The following is a 13291-nucleotide window of genomic DNA, read 5'->3' as shown; positions in this document are numbered from 1 at the left end:
GAGGTACCATTTGGGCCTGGGTTCGTGGTAAGATTTTTTTTTATAGTTTTACAGATTCCTAGGCAAAAGTTGATTTTAAAGGCCTTTTTTCGTTATAGATTAGCGAAAATGTAAGTGACTACAACCGCCCCTTGACCAGCCATTGCATATTTCTGTCCAAGTTTTTCTATGTATGACATACACAACACAAATACTTGCTTTTGTTTCTTTTATAATCTATTCTTTAAGCTTTATCGCTTAAAAGAATTGAACATTATTTTTACATTTGATAATTTCATAGACGATAAGATATTTCTTTTTTTTAAACAAAGAAAAAAAAGACAAAACTCTTTCTAAAGAAAAAAAAACGAAAATAAAAGAATCCAAAAACTGATCCGAAGGATTTTAGGAAACCTCGGGTCTGAAAATATACTTCTTTGCAGTTTTAGGTCCTCCTCCGCCCACGGTCTAAAGAAATTTAGTCAGATATTGATCCATAATCAAAATTCTTAATGAGATTTCCTGTGAAGTTTCCTTCAACAAGAAAGGTAATCAAAATAAAATCCCCAGTTCTCACTTTTAATTTTTTGAATAGTTCTCTATCTTTTCAAACCCCTTTGCCCTCACTTGGACTAGGTCTCTCTTAAACTCTACGTTATTACTTTATCATCTAATCTTAATTGAGATGTCCTAAGTGAGGGAGGAGCCTTTTGCATGTGTGTTGATCTAAGGTGGCTGGGTGTTGCAGTAAGTTGTTTGTGGCAAGTTTGGTAGTATTTGATTTTCTTGGTGTTATTCTCTCTTTATGTTTCTTGAATATCTCTTCGCCATGGCCCTCTCTCCTGGCTTCTTCACACGCTGAAGTTCCTGGTATTACCTTGTCAATCTGAATGCGATATCTATATTGGCATCATTACAAATCAGAGTGACATATCTCTTACTCTACTTAAGATTCTTTCAAGTAAATGAAGAAAAATCGCATGCTGAGCAATGCTCTGTGTAGCGCAAGGAACAGATATCCTGACGCTTCCCTTTTTTTCTTTTTTTTTCTAGCTGAGGAAAATAAACACAAAACAAAGCAATTCGAAAAGGGGTGGCTGACGATTTCTTTTCGTCTGCTTTGTGCGAAAGAGCTTGTTTCCTGCATACAGGTAAATCCATTAAGGTGCCACCTTCCAATATAGAAACGTCAAGAGGTCCCCATTGCCCTCCCCCCTATACGTCTTTTGTTTGTATTGTTAATATTTAACACCTCTTTTAACTTTTTTTGACTCCATATGCACTTTTATTTTTAGTTTATTCTTGTAATCATTGAAAACCATGTAAATGCACGAATTTAATCCATTCGTTACATGCTTTTGTATATTTGATACTGTTCAACAAACTTTTGTATTTTGCTTTTCGTAGTTTTTTTTTGAATCGATTTAAATTTTCTTACTGAACTTTCTCCTTTTTTATTTATCAAGTTTATTTATCCTTTAAAGAGACAATAAACTTTAAAGCTATTTTAGAAAAAAACCAAAATAAATTATTTGCAATAGGAAGTCATCCAAAGATGAGGAAGATGATGAGAGCGACTCCGACGACCCAGAGAAAAAGAAGATGCTGGCGAAGCTTGAAGGTGCCATAGTAATGGAAAAACCTAATGTCAAATGGGACGATGTTGCTGGCCTAGAAATGGCCAAAGAAGCTTTAAAGGAAGCTGTCATTTTGCCTATTAAATTTCCTCATCTTTTTACTGGGAAACGAACACCTTGGAAAGGAATCCTCTTGTTTGGTGTGAGTAAAAAACTTTCTTTCATCCAAAGCGTAAAAATGACTGCTTCTCACTTCTCGGGTGCTTTCAGTTGGAAGATAAATCCGCCGATTTCATCACGCTGTTGGGAGTTAAAAAAATAAATAAAGGATGCAGAAAAAGAGAGAGAAAAGTAAAGGATTCATTTTCTTTTGCTGTTATATCTTTATGCTTAAAAGCCTTACTAGAATAGAGATTATTAACACCTTCAATATATACCTCTCGTTGTGAATCTTCCACTTAGAAAACAGTGTTGAAGATCTTCTTCTATGAGCTCTATCACAATGCTTGCATTTTTGTGTTTAATCGTTTGTGTTTCCACGAAATATTTCTTTTGCAGAATTGTTTTATGTTCAATTGTTTGTGTTTGTTTATTTGCCTTGTGTTTTGTGTTAAATGTTTTTTTTTATTTGTACTCCACTTTTTTGTTTGTTTGTGACTGGGTAAAACATAAATAATTATTATTTTCTCTTTTCCATCTTTGAAAATCATGTTTGTTTTTTTCAGACAGATCTTATCCCTGGAAACAGATAAATTCGTATCGTGCAAGTTCATGAGAAAAAAGACTGAATGCTGACAGAAAAAAAAACAAATGAGTCGGTGTATTGTCTAGATAGAAAACCCATGACCGTTCTTCCACAATCCTCTTTTTTCTTCTTCTTATTCTCGTACTAGATTGAGTAAGAACCTTGTGAAATAGTTTGGCCTTCTGCAATGTAGTGAAGGTATCGATCATCACTTGAATTTTGATTGGCTAAGTCAGGCTTTTTTTTAGCTTTTTTTAGCTTATAGTAAAGTTGGGGTCAGCCAGGGCGTTGATGGCTCCTTTAATAAAAACGCTACAATGACTTCCTAGGATTGAAGAAAGGGAACTCCCTTAGCTAAATAATAGCGGAGGGGGAAGTTTCAAGAGATTTTTTAGCAACCAGCACAATAAATGCAAAATAATTCAAGCTAACAATGTGCTTAGTTTTGAACAAGTCAATAGGAAATTGTTTCTAACTGGTTTCAACAAGGAATAGATTCAAGAGCGAGAGTAGGTTGAAACACTACCGCCTGGGAAGTTTTTAATGATTGAGGTTAAAATTTATTTATTTTATCAATTGTTTTGTTTTTGGTTATTTGTGACCAGTATAGATAATGGACATAGCATGAAACTCTGCTATCGGTTGGAGTCAAACCTAAATTCTCTGGGTAGATTGAGCATTCCAGGTTGGAGTCGGGTACATTGCGCATTCCGTGTATTCGGGGCTCTATTGTGTGTGTTAGATATGCAGTCCTGGGTTTCAATTTATGAATGAATTTTAATATTAATAACCTGTCTGATAATAAACAGAGAAAGACAGAGCACAAAAAATACAATTATATACATTTTGTATATATTTGTGTTTATTTTTACTTCCCTCTGTATTAAATTGCTGCACTTTGTCTTCGTAACTGAAGTGAGTTTGGCCATGCTTTAACAACTCCAAAGACGGTAACCCCCATGTAACGTCATAATTTCAAGGTTAGGATGTTCAACCTTTTCACATTCTGAATTTCTGTGTATATCCCTTAAGTAACAATTAGACCGGAATATAATATCTTACAAGGCGGAACAATAATTCCATAGAATAAATCAAATACAAGTGCAATAAGAGGAAGAGGGCTGTATAATATACCTCTAACACGAATGCAGAGAAGGCTTCTTGATCCAGAGCTCTCAAATTATCAAAGGTTTCTCCAGATTTTCTTGTAATCCTCTCGAAATCGTCTTTTTTTCTTCTCTGTTGATGAATATGAGTCCCCTCCCAAGGAAGAGGTCATATGTATGTCTTCAAATGCTCTAAGAAAATTTGCTTACACGCTCTCGAGATCTATCTAATTGAAAAGGGAGATAATAACAGTCAAATAAGAATGCAAGTTATTGGATGTTTTTCGTGTTAATTCGTCTTAAGATATTTACTGTATGTTTGTCAAAGAAATGTGCATTATAGTGACGGCTCTTCTAGAACTGAAGCTCTCTGTTGGAACTGAACGGGTCTTCTGGAACTGAACGGGTCTGCTGGAAATGAATTTTTCGAAGATTTTCTTCAAAGAATTGTGAATGATAGTGACGGTTCTGTTGGAACTGAATTCTTTGAAGATTTTCTTCAGAGAACTGTGGATGATAGTGACAGTTCTGCTGGAACTGAATTCCTTGAAGATTTTCTTCAAACAACTGTGCATGATGGTGACAGTTCTATTGAAAGTGAATTCTTCGAAGATTTTCATCAAAGGATTGTGAATAATAGTGACAGTTCTGTTGGAACTGAATCCCTTGAAGATTTTCTTCAAAGAATTATGCATGATGGTGACAGTTCTGTTGGAACTGATCGGTTTTGTTAAAACTGAAAGGATCTGTTGAAACTGAGTTCTTTGGAGATTCTATCTGTATGATAATGACAGTTCTGCTGGAAATGGACTTTTTGAAGATTTTCTTCCAAGAATTGGGCATGATAGTGACGGCTCTGATAAAACCGAAGCACTGTGTTAGAACTGAACGGTTCTCTCGTAAAGAATTGTGAATGATAGCGATCGTTCTGTCGAAACCGAAGCTATCTGTTGGAACTGAAAGGTTCTATTCAAATTGAATTCTTTAAAGACTTTTTCCTAAAAATTGTGTATGATGTGACGGTTCTGTTGAATTTCGTTGGATATTTCTCGGCTCGGCAAGCACAGGATAACTTGTGCTTTTCTCTTGATTTCCATGCAAATCAACATTTTGAGGGAAACAAAATCAGTATAAGTGATAAAGCGAATTGAGTCTCTTGAACTATCGAAAGGTCATCTGCAGTACCCCAAAAAACCTCTTTGATCCTCTACACATGGCCGTGCTTCCACTATCCCAAAACTTTTTGAGGTTCCTCCGAATTCTCTCGGAGACATTGGGTTCACCGAAATTTCGAAAATTAGTGTTTACAAAAATTAACAAATTAGTTTCCCTGTTAATATTTGTGTATGTACGAACGTTTTATTGTTGCAGAGATTGCAGATGTTCCTCTGAATTGTCCCTGAAAAATTGGGCTCACCGAAATCGCCTGGAAAATTAGCGTTTACAAAAACCAATGAATCATTCTCCCTGTTAACGCTCATACATTTACGAAAGTCGATTTTTGGGGAGATTTCAGAGGTTTGTCTGGATTTTTCAGGAAACAATGGGTTCGCCGAAATTTTGAAAATTAGCGTTAATTGAAACTAACAAATTATTTTCCCTGTTAACCTTCGTGCCATCGCAAACGTTAATTTTCGGGGAGATTTCAGAAAATACAATTTTCTTGTCTTGGGGGGAGATGAATCCTGAAAAATCCGGCGATAGTGGAGGCACTGAGACGAAGTAATTTATCGCATCTGGGTTTTTATTTGTCTATTCATAGTTTTCCATATAGTTATTATTGGGGATAAACTTCATGTTATTATGTTACCCTCATTATGTAAACCTCATGTTATTAGAGTTATTTATGGGGAAAAAACACCACTAGACGAACGACAAGACCCGCAGCTGGAACGGGTTTCCTTTTAGAAATTCACACTGCCAACTAGTTTCTTAGGAAAGATAGTAACACTAGGATGGAATGATAAGCTTGTATAGCAGATTTAGCCTATTAACTCTTAACACTAAAATAAATATCATAGTGAACCATTAAGTAATTAAAGCTGACAAGCCTTTCTCTGTCCATGTTTGATCATCCATTTTTGGCCAAAAGCTCATCTTTTGGGGCTATAATATCCGTCCTTTTTTTTTTTTTTTGTGTATTACTCTTTCGTTTTTGATGTATATTGTTGAATTAAAGTTAGATTTTATTTTATTAAATAAATTAATTGAACTGTAAGGGTCAAAAATAGGCAACTTTTGTGTCAAAATTGAGAAAGCTATCTATCTTCTATTTATGTAAATTATCCTTATGTACAGGGACATGCGTAGAGAGGGAGGGAGTCTCACCACCCTCTGAAATCTTAGATTTTACTTAATCTCTTGATACCACATTTCAAGTTGTCAAGTAAAATATTTTTTTCCCTCTCTGGAAGAAAATCTTGTGTACGTAATTGGTTATGTCTGTTACTTCTATGTACATGAATATATGAATATAGAAAAAAAATTTACATTTAGTTTGCACCAAACGGGATGGGATTTACGGGGCAATAATGGAAGCAGTTTCTTTTGTAGCTCTTCATTGTGTTTAAATTAACAGAAAAATGGGTAAATTTTTGTAACCGCGATAAACTTTAAATTAGCTTTACTCATGGATTCTCTTATCTCTGGCTTATTTGCTGAAGATAAAGACTGTAAAGCGGAACTTCAGTTTGTTTTTGTTATTTAAGTCGCGTCACAAGCTAATGCTTCTACAAATCAGGTTTTCAAATATTTTACGTCATCAACGGGAATTCTTGTAGCGTTTAATCACTATTTCTAGGCCTATTATTTAACACTGAAGAAATGGATATAGATATTGTGTCATATAATAAATATTTTGGTCAACTAAAACTAATGGTAAAAATGGAAAGATTTCTGCTTATTTTTTCCAACATATTCGTATATAATTCACGTAGTTTTAAATTCAAAGTTGTTTTTTTTAATTCACCCCTCGCCCACTCACCCCCCCCAAAAAAAAATTGTATAAACAGATCGATTTATATACCTGTACCCTTTTTTCGTTTCCCTTGTTTCCCCCATTTTTCACTGTATTTTTGACTTTACCTTATTGAGTTTGCTAACCCTTATTGAGTTTCACGATTGTTGGAGGGGATTGTTGATTGAATTTGGGATTTTTACATATGGAAAGGCTGTCTTTTTTCGGGTATTTGAATGCTGTTTTTTATAATTTTTCCTTTTTGCATACAAACTTGATTACGTTTTCCATATAGAAATAGTTAAAATAATGCTTAGAGTTATTCATATTGAGGTATTTATCCTATGGTGGAGCAGAGGATTGATCTCAGCTTGGTAATATGGGACCCTAGAGTTTGAACCCAGTTGTAGAAACACGTTTCAGGGCCGACGTAAGGTCCTTACCAGTCAAGAAGCGTCGTTGATCCGATAATACTACTACTATTACATTGAGGTATTTTAGTATCTGTCAAGACAACGAATACACAGGACATTTTGGTTTCTTTTTTCTTTCTTTCTTATAATACGAAAGCTTGTATTTTTCTTTTATCTAAATTAGCGTTTAAGTCTTATCTACTACTGGAAAGATAAGTGTATATCAGGGATCATTAGCGGGGGAACTGCCTGCAAATTACAATATTGCCTCTTATCTTTCCAGTTTATATCGCCTACACAGCAAAAAAAAAGTGTAGATTCAAGCTTCTCACTGAGGGAACCGTGAAAGATAATAACAGAAACAGATGGCGGACATATCAGCTTCTTTAGCTTTTCTTGTGTTTGTCTACTTCTTGTTCCATTAGGGAATAATATCGATGTTTAGGCAGGTACGTAAGCAGAAACAACCTTCTGAAGTAAGTCTTTGAAAATAGAAGAAGTTGATGGCTTATATCATAATTATGGATTTTGTATTGAGAAATCAGATGGAGGAAAGGTGATATGTCCCCCTGGGGCAAGAAACTTTGTCTGTGAGTTACCGTATACTTTGTGTTTTATTGCTCTGATTTAGTTTTTATGTTTTTTTTTTTAGAAATGGGCATCTTTGTTACTTCTTATTCCAAAATATTTTTAATTATATAAAAATAGTTTTAGGTGGTGCAATTTTATGCGGCCCAAATGTGCAACATTGATATGCTTTAAATCATACGTGTACATTTTGAGGAAATGAAAAAGCATTCGGAATAGCTATCCATTCTGCTTATCTGCCTAAGACCCAACAAGTCTGACCATTTGTTTTTGAGCTGTTCTGAAAATTAACCAGTGGATAACAACTTCGATAAACGATTTGTTTTTTATCTTTTTTTTTCGTTTTTTTTAATGGCACTTGGTATTAACCAAGCGACATGAAGCGATGACGAATTCTGTCAGTCGGTCTGTCTGTCCTGGTTTGTCTAGTTTAGGCACTTCCCGATAAGCTAAGACGATGAAATTCGGCAGGCGTATTAGGTACCAGACCAAATTAAATTAAAAATAGTCGTCTCCCGGATTCGGCCATCTGGGAGGGAGCGGGGGGACTGTTAATTCGGAAAAATTAGAAAAAATGAAGTATTTTTAACTTACGAAAGAGTGATCGGATCTTAATGAAATTTCATATTTAGAAGGACCTCGTAACTCAGATCTCTTATTTTAATTCTTGACCGGATCCAGTGTCATTGTGGGAACCGGAAATCTTGGAAAACGCTTAGAGAGGAGAGATCAGGATGAAATTTGGTGGGAATAATAAACGAAAGTTCAAGATACTTGACTGACACAACCGGATCCGCTCTCTTTGGGGAGTTGGGGGGGGGGGGTTAATTGAGAAAAATTAGAAAATATGAGGCATTTGTAACTTGCAAACGGATGATCAGATCTCAATGAAATTGGATATTTACAAGGATCTTGTGCTTCATAGTGCTTACTTCAAATTACGACCAGATCTGGTGACATTGAGGGGAGTTGGAGGGGGAACTGGAAATCTTGGAAAACGTGAAAATTTAGGTTTCTTTATCTTACGAATGGGTGATCGGATCTTGATGAAACTTGATATATAGAAATATCTTATGTCTCAGGCGCTCAATTTTCATTTTGAATCGGATCCAGGGGATAGGGGGCTGGAGGGGGAAACAAATCTTGGAAAGAGGAAATCTTGGAAATCACTTAAAGCGGAGAGATCGGGATGAAACTTGATGGGAAGAATAAGCACGAGTTCTAGATACGTCATTGACATAATTGGAACGGATCCGCTCTCTTTGGGGGAGTTGGGGGGGGGTATGTTAATTCGGAAAAATTAGAAAAATTGAGGTATTTTTAACTTAAGAACAGGTGACCGGATCTTAATGAAATTTGATATTTAGAAGTAACTCATATCTCAAAGCTCTCACTTTAAATCCTGACCAGATCTTGTGACATTGGGGGGAGTTGGAGGGGGAAACCAGAAATCTTGAAAACGCTTAGATTAGAGGGATCGGGATGAAACTTGGTGGGTAGATTAAGCAAATGTCGTAGATACGTGATTACCGTAACCGGACTGGATCCGCTATCTTTGGGGGAGTTAGGGAGGCCCAGTGCTTTGGCGAGTTTGGTGCTTCTGGAGGTGCTAGGACGATGAAAATTGGTAGGCGTGTCAGGGACCTGCACAAATGGACTTGATAAAGTCGTTTTCCCCGATTCGACCATCTGGGGGGCTGAAGGGAGAGGAAAAATTAGAAAAAATGATGTATTTTTAACTTACGTGTGGGGGATCGGATCTTAATGACTTTGATATTTAAAAGGACCTTGTGTGTCAGAGCTCTTACTTTAAATCCCGACCGGCATAAAGCCTCTGATTTTCCTTTTAAATCAATTTGTTGATTCCTAGAATTTTGCTAGAGCTCATGCCATATGAGCTCTTGGCTCTTGGCTTTTCCGACCTCGTCACAAGTGCTTAGCACATGAGCCTCGTCGTGAGCGCTTAGCTCTTGTTTTTTTTTTTTTTTTTTTTTCATAGAGCTTAGATTGTTTAAATCTGAGAAATGGCAGTTAAGTTTACTTAATAAACGTTAAAAAGTTAATTCTTTCAACTTCAAATGTCAGTTAGGAAAATATACAAATTAGTATTTGACAATTAAAATAAGAAATAATAAATTTTTTGACACGCCAGAAAAAAAAACTGAATATTCTAGCCCTACGAATGTTTCAAGGAAAAATTTATAAAAATTATAATCAGAAGGTTATCGAGGAAAAGAAAAAAAAAGATTTCACATCAATTATATGAATGCTAATTAAAAAATTGTAAAATATATAAATCCTAACTAAATAGATCCACGCTCAGATATGGTGCTAACTCACCTCCCCTTCGCCCGAGATTGGCTTGATGCTATTTGATCTTAAAAGCTTCATTGCGATTTAAGGCGGAAGTGGTTTATAGTAAGCCCACTTATATCATTATTTTTTTTTCTTTAGCCTCCAGGTACTGGTAAATCGTATCTAGCCAAAGCCGTAGCTACGGAAGCAAACAACTCTACGTTTTTCTCTGTCAGCTCATCTGATTTGGTATCCAAATGGCTGGGAGAATCGGAGAAGTTAGTTCGGAATTTATTTGACTTGGCACGACAGCATAAACCGGCGATAATTTTTATTGATGAGATTGATTCACTTTGTTCTTCAAGATCAGAAACGGAATCTGAATCAGCTAGACGAATAAAAACTGAATTTCTGGTCCAGATGCAAGGCAAGTAGCTTTGGACTTATTCGGGCTCTTGCGATAATCCACGTGACTCTGAAATTTGAATGTAGTGGGATACTTGAAAAACTGAATGTTTAAAATACACAATAAATGATAATCAAACAGTTCGTGGTAATGAACTGTAATTAAGGAGTGACCCGGCTAAAAAGTGACCAAAACTCTAAAAAACGGAATTTTGACACCAATATATACATCTAAAGAATCGGATTTTTATGCTGATTTTAAAATATATATGTTTCATCAAGTATAGTCCTACTCATCAAAAGTTATGAGCCTGAGAAAATTTGCCTTATTTTCAAAAAAATGGGAACACCCTCTAAAAGTTATAAAATCTTAATGAAAATCACACCATCAGATTGCCTTTTATAAGTGACCAAGAAATTGGAGAGTAACTAGGCCCCCTCCAGTGCCTATTTTTTCAAAGCCACCGGATCAAAATTTTGAGATAGCCATTTAAAAAAGGTAAAGGATACGGCATTAGACTTTACAGTCCGTACCGGCGGTGCTGATCTCCGTTTCTTGGCCCTTCAGCCAGGAAGTGCAATGGGGGGTTGGGGGCCAGCCATCATGTGCTTTCGCACACCCTTCCTGTTTACCTTCCCCAGATTTCTCCAGGTACCCATTTAGAGCTGGGTCAACTCTGGCTAAGCTTACAGAGTCACGCCACTTACCCCCGTCCCAAACTGAAGAATTGGGTACACTGGGATTCGAACCCGCGTCCTCTCAGACAAGGGATCCCGAATCCACCGCACCAACCCACTCGGCCAGGACAGCCATTATGTTCAGCATAGTCGAAAAATCTTGTAACTATGTCTTTGAGGACGACTTAATCCCCCACAGTCCATGGGGGGAGGGCTGCAAGTTATGAATTTTACCCCTTTTTTATTGGTTATTTGAAAGTATTGTTTATTGGGAAGCATATAGACTTTTTCAGGGGGGGTTTCTGGCGGGAGGGGGGTTGGTGGAGAGGGTTGCGCAAACATCTTTACATGGAGGAATTTTCCATAGAAGAGAATTTTCAATCATGGGGGCACCGAATTCCCCAGCATTATTCAAAAAACGATCAGAAATTAAATAAAAAAAACAGGTTTTATCAACTGAAAGCAAGGAGCAACATTAAAACATAAAACGATTAGAAATTATTACGTATATGAGGGGGTGCGCCCCCTCGTCAATACCTCGCTCTTTACGCTAAAGTTTTTTAATACTTTCAAAAGAGCTATTTATTCTAATTGAACGGCCTTCGTGATCCAGGGGTCATTCTTAGAGAATTGGAACAAAATTTGAACTTTAGCGTAAAAAGCGAGGTATTGCCGAGTAATGTGTACAGTATTCCTTTTTCCTATGCACATTTTTACATTGGCTGAACCCACCAACAGTTTGTTGAACGGTTTATTGAGCATCATAAGTCAATAGACAAGGCTCTGAAACTTAGCAAACCTCCTGAAACTTTCGTTTCAGTTTTGGCGGAGCATTCATTTGTTGATGGTGATTTGTGGTAGTTTTAGGTTTGGAAAGTCATTTCAATTTGTTTCTACTCATTTTTGGCTTAATGGAGCTCTTTACTATTCTTCGACAAAGTTGTTTTGTTGGAAAAGTTTTTTAAATTAATTTCTGTTTGTTTTTTATTGACATAGTCTTTTTCATAGAAAAAATATTTTATATCTTTTTGTTGCGTTTTTTTTTTCTATTAGACTCTATAGTTTTTACTTAGAAGATTATTTGACTTTATTTCTGCTCATTTTTGGCTTAATGAGACTCTTTACTTTTCTTTGAAAGAATTCTTCCGTATTTTCCCATTAACAAATACTATCTGTAAATAATTAAGAAAAAAAAATAAGTTTTTCAACTGAAAGTGAGGAGCACCATCAAAGCTTAAAACGAATAGAAATTTTTACGCATATAAAAGACTTTGTCTCCTCCTCAAGACTTCAGTCTTTACGCTAAATTTGTTTTTTTATAGAATTTAAAAAAAGCTAATTATTCTAATCAAGCGGCCGTTGTGTTTCAGAAATCGTTTTAAAGAATTAGGAGAAAAGGTCAAGACTTAAGCGTAAAGAGCAGGGTCTTGTGGAGGGGACAACTCCTTTCATATACGTAATAATTTCTGTTCGTTTTAAATTTTGATGCTGCTCCTTACTTTCAGTTGAAAAAACACTTGTTTTTTTTTATTATTATTTCTGATCGTTTGTACATAATACCGGAAATCCGGCTCTCTCTTCATGAAAAATTCCTGTACCTGTGCATTATACGCCTCTCACTCAAGTTTACGCTGTGTAAAACTCGAGAACAAACCGGTTTCTTTGTTAGTTTCTTCGTTACTTTAGAAACAAAGTTGGGCTATATATTTGCATATTAGGGGGGAGGGGGTAAAGTATATTAGGTCTGCATGCAAAATGTGCTTGGTATTCTGCATATTATGAAGTAAGAATTGTTTTCTGTCTTCAAACTGTCCAAATATTTTACCCCCCCCCCAGTCTTGCGCAAATATATAGCCCACGTTATATATTTCCCATCTATTATGTCCCTTGTCTTTGTCTTGTCTCACGCTAAGCTGTAAGAAACCGATTTGTTCTCGAGAACTGATGTATACTCGATTTGTTCACAGCGTAAACTTGATTGAGTGGCGTATAATACGCAAGTACCGAAATTCCTTCCCCTTATGAAAAAAGAAAACAAAACTCAAATAAAATTATAATAAAACTCTAAAATTTATTATCTATATTATCTGTTGTTTGTTCCTCCTAAAATAACCTAGTTTTTAAGTCTCTGTCTTAAAATACGTTTCGAAACGCCCTAAAAACACATCAAAAATATGAAATTTATAAGGGGACATGACCACCCACCCTCTCCTACCTATTTACGTACTTGCCTAGTGGATGTACATCCAATTGAGACAGGGTTGCGCACTCGCAAATTTATTATTATATTACCTGGTGACCTTTCGTCCTAAAATCTCTTGCTTAAAAATTTGTTTTGAGCGGTGAACTTTCGTCTGGGGCTGTCTCATTGGTATAACTAGACAAGGGTTGCAGGATCTGCAGATCATGCAGATCGGCGAAAAATTGATTTTTCGCCGATCTGCATGAACATATGTGCACTGTAACTCCTTACGGGACTTAGAATCTCTTCACTGTTATGTAGAGAGATAAATCCAAAGTTTCTCTGTACAGCTCAGTTATCAAAACAG

The 13291-nt window shown here is 36.0% G+C and overlaps 1 protein-coding gene across 1 annotated transcript in view; it reads left to right on the top strand.

Moving 5' to 3' along the window:
* The window catches only part of LOC136031828 (vacuolar protein sorting-associated protein 4-like), a 55843-nt gene that overhangs the window by 21227 nt on the left and 21325 nt on the right, over positions 1-13291 (top strand). Inside the window, exons 4-5 of the mRNA XM_065711656.1 lie at positions 1521-1758; positions 9819-10086. Coding sequence (XP_065567728.1) covers positions 1521-1758; positions 9819-10086 — 506 coding nt within the window. The remainder of the gene's footprint in view (positions 1-1520; positions 1759-9818; positions 10087-13291) is intronic.

This window comes from Artemia franciscana, chromosome 10 (assembly GCF_032884065.1).
Source record: "Artemia franciscana chromosome 10, ASM3288406v1, whole genome shotgun sequence".
Lineage (NCBI taxonomy): Eukaryota > Metazoa > Arthropoda > Branchiopoda > Anostraca > Artemiidae > Artemia > Artemia franciscana.
Note: the sequence above shows the minus strand (reverse complement) of the source record. Positions and strands in the feature narration are given on the sequence as shown.